The sequence below is a fragment of the Mustela putorius genome, unplaced genomic scaffold (assembly GCF_011764305.1).
Source record: "Mustela putorius furo isolate JIRA1106 unplaced genomic scaffold, ASM1176430v1.1 tig00003987_pilon_pilon_pilon, whole genome shotgun sequence".
NCBI classification, from domain to species: Eukaryota; Metazoa; Chordata; class Mammalia; order Carnivora; family Mustelidae; genus Mustela; species Mustela putorius.
The window spans coordinates 2531873-2549297 of NW_025422126.1; the positions used below are offsets into that span (position 1 = coordinate 2531873).

General features: G+C 42.0%; 2 protein-coding genes across 2 annotated transcripts; both read left to right on the forward strand.

Moving 5' to 3' along the window:
* The first annotated feature begins 250 nt into the window (after positions 1-250).
* Positions 251-1255, forward strand: LOC101687660 (olfactory receptor 52K1-like). The gene has a single exon (XM_004768222.3). The coding sequence runs from the start codon at positions 251-253 to the stop codon at positions 1253-1255; it is 1005 nt and encodes a 334-aa protein (XP_004768279.3).
* Positions 1256-11777: 10522 nt separating this feature from the next.
* Positions 11778-12788, forward strand: LOC101675466 (olfactory receptor 52E8-like). Its single transcript, XM_004768193.3, has one exon. It carries the CDS (start codon positions 11778-11780, stop codon positions 12786-12788), a length of 1011 nt encoding a protein of 336 aa, XP_004768250.2.
* The last annotated feature ends 4637 nt before the right edge of the window (positions 12789-17425 follow it).

Genomic DNA, 17425 nt, shown 5'->3' on the forward strand with positions numbered 1-17425 from the left:
GTTCAGATCATTTGACCATAATCCTACATTCAAATCTACCCTGAAGAATATATTTGAAATGCAAAGAATTGTTGAAAGATGTGTGTCTTATTAAATTATGGCCCTTAAATTCTCCTTTCTTCTCCAGAAATATTGACTCATGAAGACCAAAGCCTGGTGAGGGTAAGAAAGGCCCTGGTGGGGTCCAGGTACAGAAACCAGGCCTCCTGTATCTCTTATCTTCCCAGAGCCATCCTGCACCCCAGGAATGATGTCAGCATGGAGCAATGGCAGCTCCAATGTGTCCTATACCAGCTTCCTCCTGGTGGGCTTCCCAGGGCTGCAGGAGTCCCGCGCCCTCCTGGTGTTGCCCTTCCTCGGCCTCTATCTGGTGATCCTCTCTGCCAACACACTGATCATCCACACGGTGGTTGCCCAGCGGAGCCTGCATCAACCCATGTACCTGCTCATCGCTCTGCTCCTGGCTGTCAGTATCTGTGTTGCCACCACCGTGATGCCCGCCATGATGTTCAGCTTCTCCACGCACTTCAACCGCATCTCCCTGCCTCGCTGTCTGCTCCAGATGTTCTGCATCTATTTCCTCATTGTCTTTGACTGCAACATCCTGCTGGTCATGGCCCTGGACCGCTATGTTGCAATCTGCTACCCTCTCCGCTACCCCAAAATAGTGACAGGACAGTTGCTGGCTGGCTTGCTGGGCGTGGCAGCTGCCAGGAGCACTTGCATCGTCGCTCCGGTGGTGGGACTGGCCTCCCAGGTTCACTTTTGCCACTCAGACATAATCCACCACTTTGCCTGTGAGCACATGGCCCTAATGAAGCTCTCCTGCGGGGACATCTCCCTGAACAAGACTGTAGGGCTCACTGTCCGCTTCTTCAACAGAGTCCTGGACATGCTGCTCCTTGGAGCTTCCTACTCCCGCATCATCCATGCCGCCTTCCAGATTTCATCTGGCAGAGCTCGTTCAAAGGCCCTGAACACCTGTGGCTCCCACCTGCTGGTCATCTTCACCGTCTACTCTTCCACCATGTCCTCGTCCATCGTCTACCGTGTGGCTCGCACCGCCTCCCAGGATGTGCACAACCTACTCAGTGCCTTCTACCTGCTGCTCCCATGTCTAGTAAACCCCATCATCTATGGAGCCAGGACCAAGGAAATCAGGCAGCACCTGGCAATTCTGTTCCAAAGGGAACAGCTACCTGCACCACCTGAGAAACCCCAGTCTCTGCCCTCACAAGGGGAGCTTCCTGCCTAACTCTTTGGAATTAGAGGTCCCACAGTCACTCTCACTAGCAAGAGGATAAATGTGTCAGTGAGTCATCCCTGCCATATTCTGGCTTTGACTATCTGCCTTCATCTTTGAGAGTCTTTTATCCATTTTCTGTAAACAGCTACTAATCCAGAGTTATACAGTAAAACTGTATAACTTACTATAAGCTTACTATAAAGTAAGCTTCTGTCTCTGCCTTCTAAACTTTCTCCCCTTTTTTCTGCATGTGATTTTCATTCATTCATATATAATTTTCAAACAGCTACTTTACATACACCATGCTAACCCTATGATTGCAAAGAAAGGGGGAAAAAAACAGTCTCTTCCCTGAAGGAGGCTCCAGTCTATAAAGTTCCCAAGGTATAAAGACATGGAATATCAATGATAGCTTTATGTATAAAACTCTGTAGGAACACAGAGGAAAGACAAGTACTCAAAACTCTTCACTGAGAAGGTGAATTTGAGTTATGTTTGAAAGATAAGATAAGATGTTTGCAGGAGAGGAAGGAGACAGAAGAAAAGGCATTTCAAGCCAAAAGCAGCAGTGGGTGCAAAGGCACAGAGGCATGGGTAGACACGGCCGAGTGGAGTCTCCCCACCAAACCCAGTCTCCCTGCATAGGAGCAGTACAGGCCAGGCAGGGAAGGAGGCCAGGTGGGCACGCAGAGGCCAGGTGATGAAGGGCCTCATCTATCGTGATAAGGAGTTTAAGGTTTACTCTAGGCAGTATGTAGCCATGTAAGAGTACAAAGCAGCAAAGTGGCAAGGTCCTATCTGTGTTTTGGAAAGATAGCTCTGCAGCCCTAGTAGAGCATTGTGAGAAGAAATGAGATGGTTGGAAAGAAAAACACTAAAGTAAAAGACTTTGGAGGTTGTACATTTATGGATAATGATCTGGAGTATGATCATGTATTTGTGACCTGGACTGGATGGACAATATGTCACTAGTGTTGAAGGAAGCAAATGATTAAACCAAGATGGAGTACAGGTCATGGACATGAATGCACTGTATTGTAGTCTAGAAGAATGGCAGGAGTTGGGGAGGAAAGGTAGACTGAGCCAATGTCCTCTGTGAAAATGAGAAAAGGATCTTGAAGCTGTTAGAGAGCAAGGATGAGGAAGGAAGAGAATACAAAGCTGGAAATTCAGCCCACACTACACTACAGCCCACACCATCAGAGAGGGAACCTTTTTGTAATTTGCATAAAAATACGCTATGTACTAGACACAACTTTGATCAAAACACACCAAAGGAAACCAAAAGGTAAGCCACAGATTTGGGGAAGATATTTGCAATAAATTTAACCAAAAAACTGATAGCTAGAATATGTAAAGAACAACTACAAATCAACAAGAAAAAGACAGATAATACGCAAAAGACTTAAAGAGTAATTTCAAAAAATAAGTATAAGAAAAAGTATTTGACCTTTAGCCTCTCGCATATAAGATGTTCAGGTTGCACACTGTACAACTTCACACATGTATTGTGTAAACATAACAGATTCATTCATGTAATACAAAATTTCCCAGAAGATAACCACAAAATTCTCATGCATTACCAGGGAGGTCGTAGATTGGTGAACCACTCTGGAAGACAACTTGTCATTATCTAGTGAAATTGAAGATATGTATACCCCAAGACCCCATAAATCTCCTCAGATACCTGGCCATCAAAATACATGTATAAGAATTTTCATAGTAGCATTGTTCCTAGTTGTGAAAAACTAGAAACAAAATAATGTCCTTGAGCAATAACATGTGTAAATAGATTATGGTACATTCATACATTAGGATGCTATGAATAATAAAATACAGTCACAAGTACAATATCCATTCATGATAAAAATCCTCTGCAAAGTGGGTCTAGAGAAAATATACCTCAACATAATAAAGGTCATATATGAAAAACCCACAGCTAATATACTCAATGGTGAAAAGCTGAAAACTTTTGCCTAAGGTCAGGAAGAACACAAGGATGTCCACTCTTACCACTTTTATTCAGCAAGTACTAGAAGTCCTAGCCATAGTAATTAGACAATATAAAGAAATAAAAGACAACCAAACTGGTAAGGAAGAAGTAAAATTCACTATTTGCAGATGACATGATAACTCTATATAGAAGACCCTAAAGACCACCGAAAACTACTAAAACTGTAATTCTGTAAAGTTGCAGGATACAAAATCAATGTACAGAAATCTATTGCATTCCTATATGCTAACAATGAAGCAACAGAAAGTGAAATTAAGAAAACAATCCCATTTACAATTGCACCACAAACAGCAAAATATCTAGGAATAATTTTAACCAAAGAAGTGAAAGACCTGTACTCTGAGAATTATAAAATAGTGATGAAAGAAATTAAAGATGCCACAAAGAAATGAAAAGACATTCCATGCTCATGGGTTAGAAAAATAAAATTCTGTTCAAATGTCTATAATACCCAAAACAATCTACACATTTAATGTAATCCCTACCAAAATACCAGAAGCATTTTTCACAGAGCTAGAACAAACAATCCTAAAATTTTCATGGAATCATGAAAGACCTCAAATAGCCAAAGCAATCTTAAAAAAGAATAACAAAACTGGAGGTATCACAATTCTGGACCTCAAGTTATATTACAAAATAGTAGTACTTAAAATGGTATGGCATTGGCATAAAAATAGATGCATAGATCAATAGAATAGAACAGAAAACCCACAATTACATGGCCAATTAACCTTTGACAAAGGAAGAATGGCCATGCACTGGGAAAAAGACCGTCACTTTAACTAATGGAAAACTGGACAGCTACATGCAAAAGAATGAAATTGCACCATACCACACACAAGAATAAACTCCAGATGGGAAAAAGACCTAAGTGTGAGACCTGAAACCATAAAAATCCTTGAAGAGAGCAAATTCTCTAACATCAGCAAGGGAAATAAAAGCAAAAATAAACTATCAGGAATACATCAAAATAAGAATTTTCTGCACAGCCAAGGAAATGATCAACAAAACTAAAAACTACTGAATGGGAAAAGATACTTGCAAATGACATATCCAATAAAGGGTTAGTATCCAAAATATATTTTAAAAAACTGATACAATTCAACACACACACACACAAAAAAACCCTCATAAATAACCCAACTTAAAATTGGCAGAACACATGGACAGACATTTCTCCAAAGAAGACATAGAGATGGCCAACAGAGATCCATGAAAAGATGCTCAACATCACTCATCATCAGGGAAATGTAAATCAAAACCACAATGAGAAATCACCTCACACCTGTCAGAATGGCTAAAATAAAAAACACAAGAAAAAAGTATTGGCAAAGATATGGAGAAAAGAGAACCCTCGTGCACTGCTGGTGGGAATGCAAACTGGTGCAGCCACTGTGGAAAACAGTATAGAAGTTCTTCAAAAAGTTAAAAATAGAACTACCTTATGATTCAGTAATCCCGTTACTTGATATTTACCAAAAAAAAAAAAAAAATACAAAAACACTTATTCAAAGGGATACATGCAACCCTATATTTATAGCAGCATTATTTACAATACCCAAACTATAGAAGCAGTCCAAATGTCCATCAGTTGATGAATGGATAAAGAAGAGGAGGTATATACACACAATGGAATACTGCTCAGCATAAAAAAAAAATGAAATCTTGCCATGTACAACAATATGGATGGTGCTACAGAGTATAAAGTTAAGCAAAATAAGTCAGTCAGAGAAAGAAGATAACAGGTGATTTCATTCATATGTGGAATTCAAAATGCAAAATAAATGATTAAATGGAAAAGAGAAAGAGAGAGAGGCAAACCAAGAAACAGACACTTAAATACAGAGAACAAACTGATGGTTACCAGAGGGTAACCAGGTGGAGGGATGGGTGATATAGGTGAAGGGGATTAAGGAGTACATTTATCGTTCTTGTTCTTTCTTTTATTAATGTATTGTATCACATTGATTGATTTGTGTATGTTGAACCAACCATGCAGCCCAAGAATAAATTCTACTTGGTCATAGTGAATAATCCTTTTAATGTACTGTTGGATCCTACTGGCTAATATTTTGGTGAGAATTTTTCATCCATGTTCAGCAGGGATATTGGTCTGTAATTCTCATTTCTGGTGGGGTCTTTGTCTGGTTTTGGGATCAAGATAATGGTACTCTCAATAGATGCATAAAAAGCATTTGACAAAATACAGCATCCTTTCTTGATTAAAATTCTTCACAGTGTAGGGATAGAGGGTACATACCTCAATATCATAAAAGCCATCTATGAAAAACCCACAGCAAATATCATTTTCAACTGGGAAAAACTGAGAGCTTTTCCCCTAAGGTCAGGAACTCAGCAGGAATGTCCAATATCACCACTGTTGTTCAACATAGTACTAGAAGTCCTAGCCTCAGCAATCAGACAACAAAAAGAAAAGGCATCCAAATCAGCAAAGAAGAAGTCAAACTCTCACTCTTTGCAGATGATATGATATTTTATGTGGAAAACACAAAAGACCCCCCCCCAAAAAAACTGTTAGAACTCATACAGGAATTCAGTAAAGTGTCAGGATATAAAATCATTGCACAAGAATCAGTTGTATTTCTATACACCAACAGCAAGAGAGAAGAAAGAGAAATTAAGGAGTTGATCTCATTTACAATTGCACCCAAAACCATAAGATACCTAGGAATAAACCTAACCAAAGAGGCAAAGAATCTGTACTCAGAAATGTATAGAGTACTCATGAAGGAAATTGAGAAAGCACAAAGAAATGGAAAAACGTTCCATGCTCATTTATTGGAAGAACAAATATTGTGAAAATGTCTATGCTACCTACAGCAATCTATACATTCAATCCAATCCTTATCAAAACACCATCAATTTTTTTTCACAGAAATGGAACAAATAATCATAAATTTATATGGAACCAGAAAAGACCCTGAATAGCCAGTAGAATGTTGAAAAAGAAAACCAAAGCTGGAGGCATCACAATTCCAGACTTCAAGCTCTATTACAAAGCTATAATCATCAAGTATGGCACTAGCACAAAAGCAGACACATTGATCAATGGAACAGAATAGAGAACTCAGAAATGGATTTTCAACTCTATGGTCAACTAATCTTCAAAAAGCAGGAAAGAATGTCCAATGGATAAAAGACAGGCTCTTCAACAAATGGTGTTGGGAAAATTGGACAGCCACATGCAGAAGAATGAAACTGGACGACTTCCTCACACCACACACAAAAATAGACTCAAAATGGATGAAAGACCTCAATGTGAGATAGGGATCCACCGAAATCCTTGAGGAGAACACAGGCAGCAACCTCTCCGACCTCAGCTGCAGGAACTTCTCCCTAGAAACATCACCAAAGGCAAGGGAAGCAAGGGCAAAAATGAACTATTGGGACTTCATCAAGATCAACAGCTTTTGCACAGCAAAGGAAACAGTCAACAAAACCAAAAGACAACTGACAGAATGGGAGAAGATGTTTTGCAAGTGACATATCAGATAAAGGGCTAGTATTCAAAATCTAGAAAGAACTTATCAAGTCAACACCCAAAGAACAAATAATCCAATCAAGAAATGGGCAGAAGACATGAACAGACATTTCTGCAAAGAAGACATCCAGGTGGCCAACAGACACCTGAAAAAGTGCTCAACATCACTCGGCATCAGGGAAATATAAATCAAAACCACAGTGAGATACCATCTCACACCAATCAGAATGGCTAAAATTATCAAGTCAGGAAATGACAGGTGTTGGCAAGGGTGTGGAGAAAGGGGAACCTCCCTACACTGTTGGTGGAAATGCAAGCTGGTGCAGCCACTCTGGAAAACAGTGTCGAGGTCCTCAAAAAGTTGAAAATAAAGCTACTGTATGACCCAGCAATCGCACTACTGGGTATTTACCCTAAAGATACAAATGTAGTGAACAGAAGGGGCACATGCACCCCAATGTTTATAGCAACAATGTCCACAATAGCCAAACTATGGAAAAAACTAGATGTCCATCAACAGATGAATGGATAAAAAAGATGCAATATATGTGTATATATAAAATATATATAATACATAAAATTGCTAATATATTAGCAAATTTACAGAAGGTGTGAGACAAAATCCCAAGATGCAGGTGACAGTGAGCAGACTGAGAAAAAGAGGGGAGAGAAGCAGTGTGAGAGCTGGCAGCAAATGGAGTTCTGGAAACCAGAGGAGAGGCTTCGTTGCTCTGGAGGCTTTGACGTAAAGGAATTTATAGACTGAGGCCAAAGGCCAATGCAGCCAAGTCACCCTATAAGGCTTAAAGTTCTGAGTAGGAAAGGAGAGGAACGGGTAGACAATGGAATACTAAACAGCTATCAAAAAATGAAATCTTACCATTTGCAATGACATGGATTGAACTAGAGGGTATTATGCTGAGTGAAATAAGTCATCCAGAGAAAGACAATTACCATACAATCCCACTGATATGAGGAATTCGAGAAACAAAACAGAGGACATAGGGCAAGGGAGGGAAAAATGAAACAAGATGAAACTAGAGAGGGAGACAAACCATAAGAGACTCTTGATCTCAGGAAACAAACTGAGGGTTGCTGGAGCGGAGGAGAGTGGGAAGGATGGGGGTGCTGCGTGATGGACATTGGGGAGGGTATGTGCTATGGTGAGTGCTACAATTTGTGTAAGAATGATGAATCACAGACCTGTACCCTTGAAACAAATAATACGTTATATGTTAATAATAAAAAAGAGTACATTTATCATAATGATAAATATAAACAAATGTATATGTAATAAAAAAAATTAAAAACAAAATACAGTACCGTACAACATGAATGAATTTTTCAATCATATTTTTTCCTATTTTTCTAAATTTCCTCAGGATATAATGGATTGTAGAAAGCCAAAAATATAGACAATGTATTGTGGGGTTCATAATTTATGTAGAAATAAAACATGAGTACAGTAACACAAACACTGGGAGAGGGGAAATGGAAGAAGCCTGTTGTCAGGATTTCATACTGTTTGTTGGAGTGGAATAATGCAACTTAAAACAAACTGTGGTGAGTTAAAGACATGGACCACAAATGCCAAGGCAACCTCTAAAATGACACAGCTAAGGCCCAGCTAATAAACTAAGAAGTAGAATCAAGTCATAAAATATTCAATCCAAAGAAATCAGAGAAGAAAAAGAGGAGCTTTGCAGTTCTGCTATTTTCAAATAGAGGACAAAGGACAGAGGACAAGGTGGCAAGGCCTGCCTGGAGGAGCCAGCCCCTGCTTTTGGGGGGTCTCAGCTCTTCATGGCAGAGCCCACACTGAAGTCACCACCTTCCCCAGCTCCTGAGACATCCACACTGGGCAAGTACCTCCATATGGTGTGCATACACACACACACACACACACACACACATACACTGCACCTAAATCAGGTCCCTGGCTCTCCCACTGTCACCCAAGTATCCTTTTCTGTCTTTGAGTGACCCTGAGTGCCTATGTAATCCCCAGATTGCAAGAGCCTCTTCCCTTCTCAGGAGCCTCAGGTCATCCCTGGGTGCCCCTGGGACGGAGCCTGACCTGAACCCTGTCTTGTTCTCTCTAAGCCTCTAATGGCTCAACTCTAAAATGAAGGAAATCCCTCAGCAGTTGTGACTTCTCTCTCAGAAATACCAAGAGCCATAGAAATGAAAATGTTAGTACACTGTCACCTCCACCCAGCCTCTCTTCCGGGGGTCCCTTGGGAGTTCTGGGTTTCTCTTTGTCTCTTCCTTGGCATCCTTGGACATGTCTGCCCACTGGGAACCTCCTCAGGCTCCTCCCCTAGAGCCACAGGTCTACTTACCCATCCCTTCTCCTCAGCCTTACAGATCAGCACTTTTCAGAGGTGAAAACAAAACCACAGCAACCTGCACCCAGACAGAAGACCACTACAGGTTTCCACGGTGAGGTTGGGGGGTGAGAGGATAGGAGATTGATGGGGATTTAGAGGCAGGAAAACCTGAAATTTGACTTGAACTCCACCTATTATCATCAACAACCTAGGTTCATATCCTAGCCTGATCATTTAGTGCCTGAGACTTAAAGAAAACTAGTTATTGTCTCTCAACCTCAGTGTCATCTATTGACAGGGTTAATAAATAGTATTCATCCCTCAGTGTTGCTGTGAGTATTAAAGAAATACTACATGGAAAACCCTCGGAATCATGTCTGGCATGTAGTAAGTGCTCAGTAAATAAATTAATATCACTGCTGAGACTAAGAAAGCTTGGAGCCTGTCCAAGGCTGCCTCCGTCGGGGGGTGTGAGGGGGAAAGTGCGATGTGGATGGAAGAGTCCTAGAAAAACTACATTTTGAGGTCTGGCTCTTTTTGTTAGGTGAGATTAAACAAATCACTTGGGATCTTGAAGCCTTGATGGGTTTCATTTTTCATTCATTCATTCATTCTACTCAACTTCCAAGGGCTGTTCCAAGTTGCAGATAAGAATCTTTATTAACATCCCTTTGCACATTCACTTGTTCCTTCCACACAACACTTACTGAGCACATATTCAGTCATGGGCTCAGGGCTGGGCAACTGGGGAAAAAAAAAAAAAAAGACATGGTCTCCCTCCTGACACTTGTCAGTCCAGCAGGGAGCTCTGTCAGCAAGCCAGCAGTCTTGGCACAATTAAAGACATGTCTGGGAGCTTTGCTTTAAATGTGAGGAGAAAGGGACTGCCTGGATGGCTCAGTCAGTTAAGCATCTACCTTCAGCTCCAGTGATATTCCCAGGATTTTCTGCCCCTACTATCCCCATGCTTATGCTCTCTCTCTCTCTCTCTCTCTCAAATAAATAAATAGATAAAATCTTTTTTAAAAATAGAAAATAGGGGCACCTGGGTGGCTCAGTGGGTTAAAGCCTCTGCCTTCAGCTCAGGGTCCTGGGATTGAGCCCCGCATCGGGCTCTCTGCTCAGCAGGGAACCTGCTTCCCTTCCTCTCTCTCTGCCTGCCTCTCTGCCTACTTGTGATCTCAGTCTGTCAAATAAATAAACAAAAATCTTTAAAATATATATATATAATAAAGGTGAGGAGAAAGATGGAAAGCTTGAGAGTCATATAAAGTTAAGGTAAGGCTTATTTTCTCTAGAAAGAGACAAACTTTTTCATATACTAAGGGAAAGGGGGGAGAAGTAGATGTCCTGAGGACAAAAGAGAGAAGAGACATCTGTCCCTGGGAACTGAAGGAAGAGAGAAGAACACAGTTGCCAGTTTGTGAGGACAGGGAGGAGTTCTGCCTGTGGATTTGACTTTTCCCAGTGGAGGAGGTGCACCTCTCTTTGTAGAGAACACACGGCTCTGGAATCTTCATCTACCCATCCCTCTCCTTTCCTAGTCAGAACATTAAGCCTTGTAGGATGACTTGGCTGCATTGGCCTTTGGCCTCAGTCTGTAAATTCCTATACATCAAAGCCTCCAGAGCAACGAAGCCTCTCCTTTGGTTTCCAGAACTCCATTTGCTGCCGGCTCTCACACTGCTTCTCTCCCCTCTTTTTCTCAGGCTGCTCACTGTCGCCTGCATTTTAGGATTTTGTCTCATGCCCTTTATAAAATTGCTAATCCTCACATAGTCATCTCCAGCCTTAATCCCTCATCACACTCCATTGTATTTTTGACTGGGCATGTTGATGGGGCATCTCTTCATCTATGAGTCCTCACCACATCCAAATGCAATTAATTAATTGTACCTACTAGCACCCCAGCCCTGTTGCTCCTTTCTCAGGTTTTAGGAGCATCAATGCAGTCATCCTAGCTAACAACAACCGACAAAACCCCTCGAAATTACTGTTGGTTCTTCTGTCTCTCCCCACTTCCAACTGGCTCTTAAGTTTGATTGATGTGACTCTCAAAACAGCTCTTCAATTTCTCTCAAGACTTTCATCAGCCAGTTAACTGATCTACTCAATTCTCAGTCTTTTTCACACTTTCTGTCCTACCTTGAGGCAGAAATTTCTTTCTGCCTCAAGGTGAAAAAGCATTCCTTTCTTGAGTGTTTTAGCATCAAGAAGCTCCTTGAGTATTTACCTGAGTGATCCTAAAATGCAAAAGAGGAGAGCAAATTATAGTTCACGTGACAGGCACAAACCGACCTTGTTCAAGTTAAGTGGGGGCACCTGGGTGGATCAGTTGGTTAAGTGTCTAACTCTTGATTTTGGCTCAGGTCATGATCTCAGGGTCATGAAATCGAGTCCAGTGTCAGGTTCCATGCTGGGTGTGGTGCCTACTTAAGATTCTCTCACCCTCTCCTTCTCTCTGCCCCCCACCAACACTCATGCACACTCCCTCTCTCTCTCTCTAAAGGAGGAAGGGGAGGGGAAGGGGGAGAGGGAGGGGGAGGAGGAGGATGAAAGAAAGGAAGGAACGAAGGAAGGAAGGAAATAAATAAATAAATAAATAAATAGGCTTTCTTCCATTGACCATTTTGTTCTAAGAGTCTCTGATCCCCACTCCAGGGGCCAACCCCAGGGCCAAAGCTAATGGGTGAGGATGGAAATACCAGCACCTTCAACACCTCATACACCAACTTCTTCCTGATAGGCTTCCCTGGATTGCAAGAGTGGCAGCCCCTCCTGTTCCTGCCCCTTACCTTCCTTTATGTGACCATCATCTCTGCCAATGCACTGGTCATCCACACAGTGGTGGCCCAGCAGAGCCTGCATCAGCCTATGTACCTACTCATTGCCCTGCTCCTGGCTGTCAATGTTTGTGCTGCCACTGCCGTGATGCCCAAAATGCTGAAGGGCTTTGTGCATTATGCTAACCCCATATCATTGCATGGCTGCCTGGCTCAGATGTTCTTTATCTACTTCACTCTCCTTCTGGACTACAACCTCCTGCTGGCCATGGCCCTAGACCGCTACATAGCCATCTGTCACCCACTCCGCTATACTGACCTAATGACCTCCAAACTGCTGGGTGTGCTGGCCATTCTTGCCCTGACACGGAGCCTAGGAGTGGCAGTGCCTTTGGTGGTGCTAACGTCACAAGCTCGATTCTGCCGGACAATGGTGATTCCCCACTTCACTTGTGAGTATATTGCACTGCTGAGCATAGCTTGTGGAGACTTGACTTTCAACAGTAAGTTGGGACTGGCCATGAGGCTGGTCACCGTGACCTTTGATCTAGCCCTGCTAGGGGCCTCCTACACCCGTATCATTTATGCTGCCTTCCGGATCTCTTCTGGAGGAGCCCGAGCCAAGGCCTTGCACACATGTGGCTCCCACTTACTGGTCATCCTCACTATCTACCTCTCCGGTCTCTCCACCTCCATTGTCTTCCGAGTAGCCAAGACTGTGTCTCAGGATGTCCAGAACCTGCTCAGTGCCATCTACTTGCTGCTCCCAGGAGCCTTGAATCCTGTCATTTATGGGGTGAGGACCAGGGAGATCCGGCAACATGTCGAAAAGATGTTCTATAGCAAGAAATCAGCCCAGGAAGTTAGGGGCAAGTCAGAGAGAATGCAAAACATGATAGTGGAGGGGAAATAGCCAGGGTGAGAGGACTTTATAAACTGGGGAAATCGGGGCTGTGACCTCTGGGAATAAGAAGCAGGCTTTACTGAGGGATAGGCTGAAATCATGAGGAGCTTATGGGCTCAAGAGCAGGTCCACTGTTGGCCAACTATTGATTTTGAATTCTTAGAATGCTTTTTCTATTTCCATTCAATAATAAAATTACTTATACCTATCTATTTTTTATTATTTTATTTATTATTGAGAGAGAGAGAGAGAGAGAGAGCATGAGTGGGGGCAAAGGGAGAGAAAGAAGCACACCTCCCAGCTGAGTGGGGAGCCCAATGGAGGGCTCAATTCCAGGACTCTAAGATCATGACCTGAGCAGAAGGCAGATGCTTAACCAACTGAACCACCCAGTGCCCCTGCCATTCTTTTTTTATTTAAAAAAAGTATTTATTTTATTTGAGAGAGAAGGAGAGGGGCGCCTGGGTGGCTCAGTGGGTTAAGCTGTTGCCTTCGGCTCAGGTCATGATCCCAGAGTCCTGGGATCGAGTCCCACGTTGAGAGGGAGCCTGCTTCCCTCTCTCTCTCTCTCTCTGCCTGCTTCTCTGTCTACTTGTGATTTCTCTCTGTCAAATAAATAAATAAAATCTTAAAAAAAAAAAAAAAAGAGAGAGAGAAGAGGAGAGAAAGCAGGGAGGGATAGGCAGAGGGAGAGGGAAAGAATCTCAAGCAGACTCCATGCTAAGCCCAGAGCCCAAAGTGGAGCTCTTTCTCATGACCCTGAGATTATGACTTGGGCTAAAATCAAGTCAGATGCTTAACCAAGCCACACAAGTGCCACATTACCTATTTATCTTTCTGTTTAGTTTTTTTTGTCCTCTTCTCCCTGAGAAAGCCCCAATTGATATCTGGATGTATAAAGCCCCAATGGAAGTTGTACAAAGCAAGTCAGACAGACCACAACCCACTCTGAACATTCAGCCTGGAGTAAATAAACAGACCAAGCCCTTCCCTGGGGCCCAGCCTCTCCCAAATACAGCCTACACCCAGTCTGACCAAATATACAGATCAGCCTTGCGGTTTCCAGTCTAACCCAAGCACACTGGTTGGGTTCTAGAGTCTTATCAGTCTCAATCTTTCCTCTTGCCCCAGGCCTGATATCCCCAATCTGACACAGGCACATAGGTCAGGCCTACCCCAAGTATCCAACTAGCCCACACAAACAGGTCAGGTCCTGCCCAGGATCAGTTAGTCTGACAGACACCCAGACCAGGTCTTCTCCTGGGGCCCAGTCTGACCCAAAGACCAAACCAGACCGATAGGGTACTTAAGTCTGACCCAAACCCATAGGTTAGGCCACTCTTCTCATGACAGCCACTGTAAGCTACCTAAAAGTGAACTCCCTACTTAAAGGACTTCCACAATAGTCAATGGAATAGAATGCCCTTCAGGGATTTCCCAAAAAGGGGCTATGGTGCCTGCATACTGTGCGGAGCCATGTGTAAACCATGCCCGAGTCTTCTCTCCTTCTGTTTACTGATCACAGGGAACTCCCCATTAGGCCACAGGTGAAGGTTGGGAGAGGTGGAGTGGGAGTGAGGACCACAGGCATTTGGGCCACTTCTTCAGTAACTTACATGTACTTCGTAAGCCAAGTCTTGTACATACCACTTCAATGTGCATACCACTCAATGATGGAATGCTGCTGTGCATACCCAGCTTTATGGCTTAGTGGGTCCAACACCAACCAGTTCATGATGGGCAGCTCAGGTTGCTTAGTGGCCCATGGTGAGGCATTTAATCTCTACTAAGGCTAAATAGCAAGCCAAAAGATGTTTCTCAAAAAGTGAGTAGTTATCAACAGAGAAGGGTAGGACTTTGCTCCGAAATCCTAAAAGTTTGCTAGAGGCTCCAAACAGCATCCTTATCTGCCACTGCCACTTCAACACCGAAGACCTGCTGGAGCATATGGCCCAGGGGGCAGAGCAGCTCATGTGGCAGCTTAGGCCTGCTGCAGAGCCTTCTCTTTTTCCAAGCCCCACTCAAAACTAGTAGCTTTTCAGGTCATTTGGTAAAGAGGCCAGACTAGCACACCCAAATGAGGAATGTGATGCCATGCTGCCTCCAAAATCCAAAGAAGCCCACTAGGCACTGTGTCTGTCCTTTGGTTGTAAGAGGAGCCAGATGCAACAATCTCTCTTTCACCATAGAAGGAACATCTCAACATATCTCAAAAAAAAATCACTTATAGAAGAAGGCCCCTGAGTTTTTGTCAGATTTATTCCCCACCCTCTGACACACAAACATTTTATCAATAAGTCTAGAGTAGTTGCTACTTTTTAGGTCCAATCAGCAGATCATCAATGTACTGGAGCAGTGTCATATATTGTAGAAAAGGTGACCAAGATAAACTAAATTATAACATAGGGCCAGAGAGCTGATATACCCTTGATGTGGAACATATACATGATCACCCAGAACCTTGCCTCCTGAAGTATTTTATTGGGAGTACCCAGTGGTGGTATTTTGAGTGTCTCTATTACCACATCGCCCTATAAACTATCAGTACTTTTACTACTAGAAATAGTCATGTGGCTTTAAATATAATCAGATTAGAGAACAAATTCCAGAAACTGTAGAACAAATTCAGAAGACTCGTCCTGAGGATTCTATTCCTCTAGAAACACTTTTGATACCAAAATCTGTATCAGTCAGGGTTCTCACTTTCTAGAGAAACAAAACCAATGAGAGAATGGGCGGTGGGTTGGTAAAGGTGGTTAGGCAGGAGAGGGAGAAGGAGGGGGAGAGGGTGAGAGAAATTTTAATTGTCACACATAACTGTGGAATTAGCAAGTCTGAAGTTGTCACAGCAGGCTAACATGCAGAAGACCTAGAGAAGAAATGATATTGTAGCTCAAGTCCAAAGGCCGCCTGAAAGCAGAAGTCCTTCTTTCTTAGAAGACCTCAATCTTTCTTCTCTAAAGGTCTTCAACTGGTTGGATGAGGAAACTCACATTATGGAGGGTAACCTGATTTACTCCAAGTCTACCAATTTAAATGTTAATTTCATCTTTAAAAAAAAATAATCTTCACAGCAGTTCCTAGGCTAGTGTTTGACAAAATACCTGTATACCACGGCCTAGCCAGTTGGCACATAAAATTTACCATCACAGATCCCTAGGCTCAAAGCAAGCCTAGTCACATGCAGAAAAAGTACCCCAGCACAGAGTCAATCTGCACAGGGAGCTCCTGAAACTCAAGGAAATCTGTCAAAACATTAACTTAATATGCACTAAAGGTATGGAGACTACAGTCATCACATGTACTAGGGAATAGTCTCTGCCAAAGTAGTTTGGAAAAGTATCAAACAGAATATTCCAGTAACAATAAAAAAAATCACAGGCATTACAAAGAAACAGGAAAATATAGCTCATTCAAAGGAACAAGAAAAATTGGCAGAAAACATCCATGAGGAAGCTCAGCCAGCAGACTTACTATACAAAGGTATTAAAACAACTGTCTTGGGAGAGGCAAGATAGCGGAGCAACAGTAGATTGAAATGACGTCAGATACCAGGAGTTCAGCTAGATAGGTATCATACCATTCCAACCACCTAAAAACTCAACAGGAAATAGAAGCTTAACCCACTGAGCCACCCATGTGCCCCAAAACTTACCAAATTTAATGAAAGATGTGAATCTACTTATCCAAGCAGCTCAACAAATATCAAGGAGGATAAACTCAGAGATCCACACCAAGATACATTAAAATCAAACTGTCAAAAACCATTAGGATGGCTATTATCAAAAACAAAAAAAACAAAACAAAACAAAAAACTAGCAAGTGTCGACAAGAATGTGGAGTAATTGGACTCTCATCCTCTACAGGTAGGAATGTACTATGGTGCAATGCCGACAGAGAAGTTTGGCAGTTCCTCAAAAAGTTAAACTAAATATTATATTATGATTATATATGTATAATTATAATATATTCCCACAATTCCACTTCTAGGTATATACCCACCAAAACTGAAAACAGTAATTGAAACAGATACTTGTGCATCAATGTTCATAGCAGCATTATTCACAATAGCCAAAAGGTGAGAATAACCCCTAATGTCTAATAACGTATGAATGGGGAGACAAAATGTAATATATACACACAATGGAGTATTACTCAGCTTTTAAGAGGAATTAAATTCTGCTACATGCTACATGGATGAACCTTGAAAACATGCTAAGTGAAGTAAGCCAGACATAAAAGGTCACGTATCGTAGTATCCCATTTATATGAGGTACCTGGAATAAGTAAATTAAAAGATAGAAAGTAGGACAGAGTTTATCAGGGATTGAGAGAAGAGAATGAAGATGTTGTTTAGAGTTTCTGTGCAGGATGATAAAAAAATTTCTGGAAATAGGTAGGGGTGATGCCACTAAACTTCATGCCACTAAACTGTATGCTTTAAAGTGGGTAAAAATGGTAACATTTATGTTATGTATATTTACCACAATAAAAAGAGGAAATAGGCATATGTTAAAATCAGAATTCTACACAGCATCTATGTAATTTTTCTTAAAATTTCTTCTCTGAACTCTCAAAGCACAGAAAACATTTTTTTTCACATTTGACTTTTGTATGAAAATAAATGACAAATTTGGTCTCACACA

Excerpts from the sequence above, each read along its gene's own strand:
- LOC101687660 (XM_004768222.3), top strand. The coding sequence starts at position 251 with ATGTCAGCATGGAGCAATGGCAGCTCCAATGTGTCCTATACCAGCTTC.
- LOC101675466 (XM_004768193.3), top strand. The coding sequence starts at position 11,778 with ATGGGTGAGGATGGAAATACCAGCACCTTCAACACCTCATACACCAAC.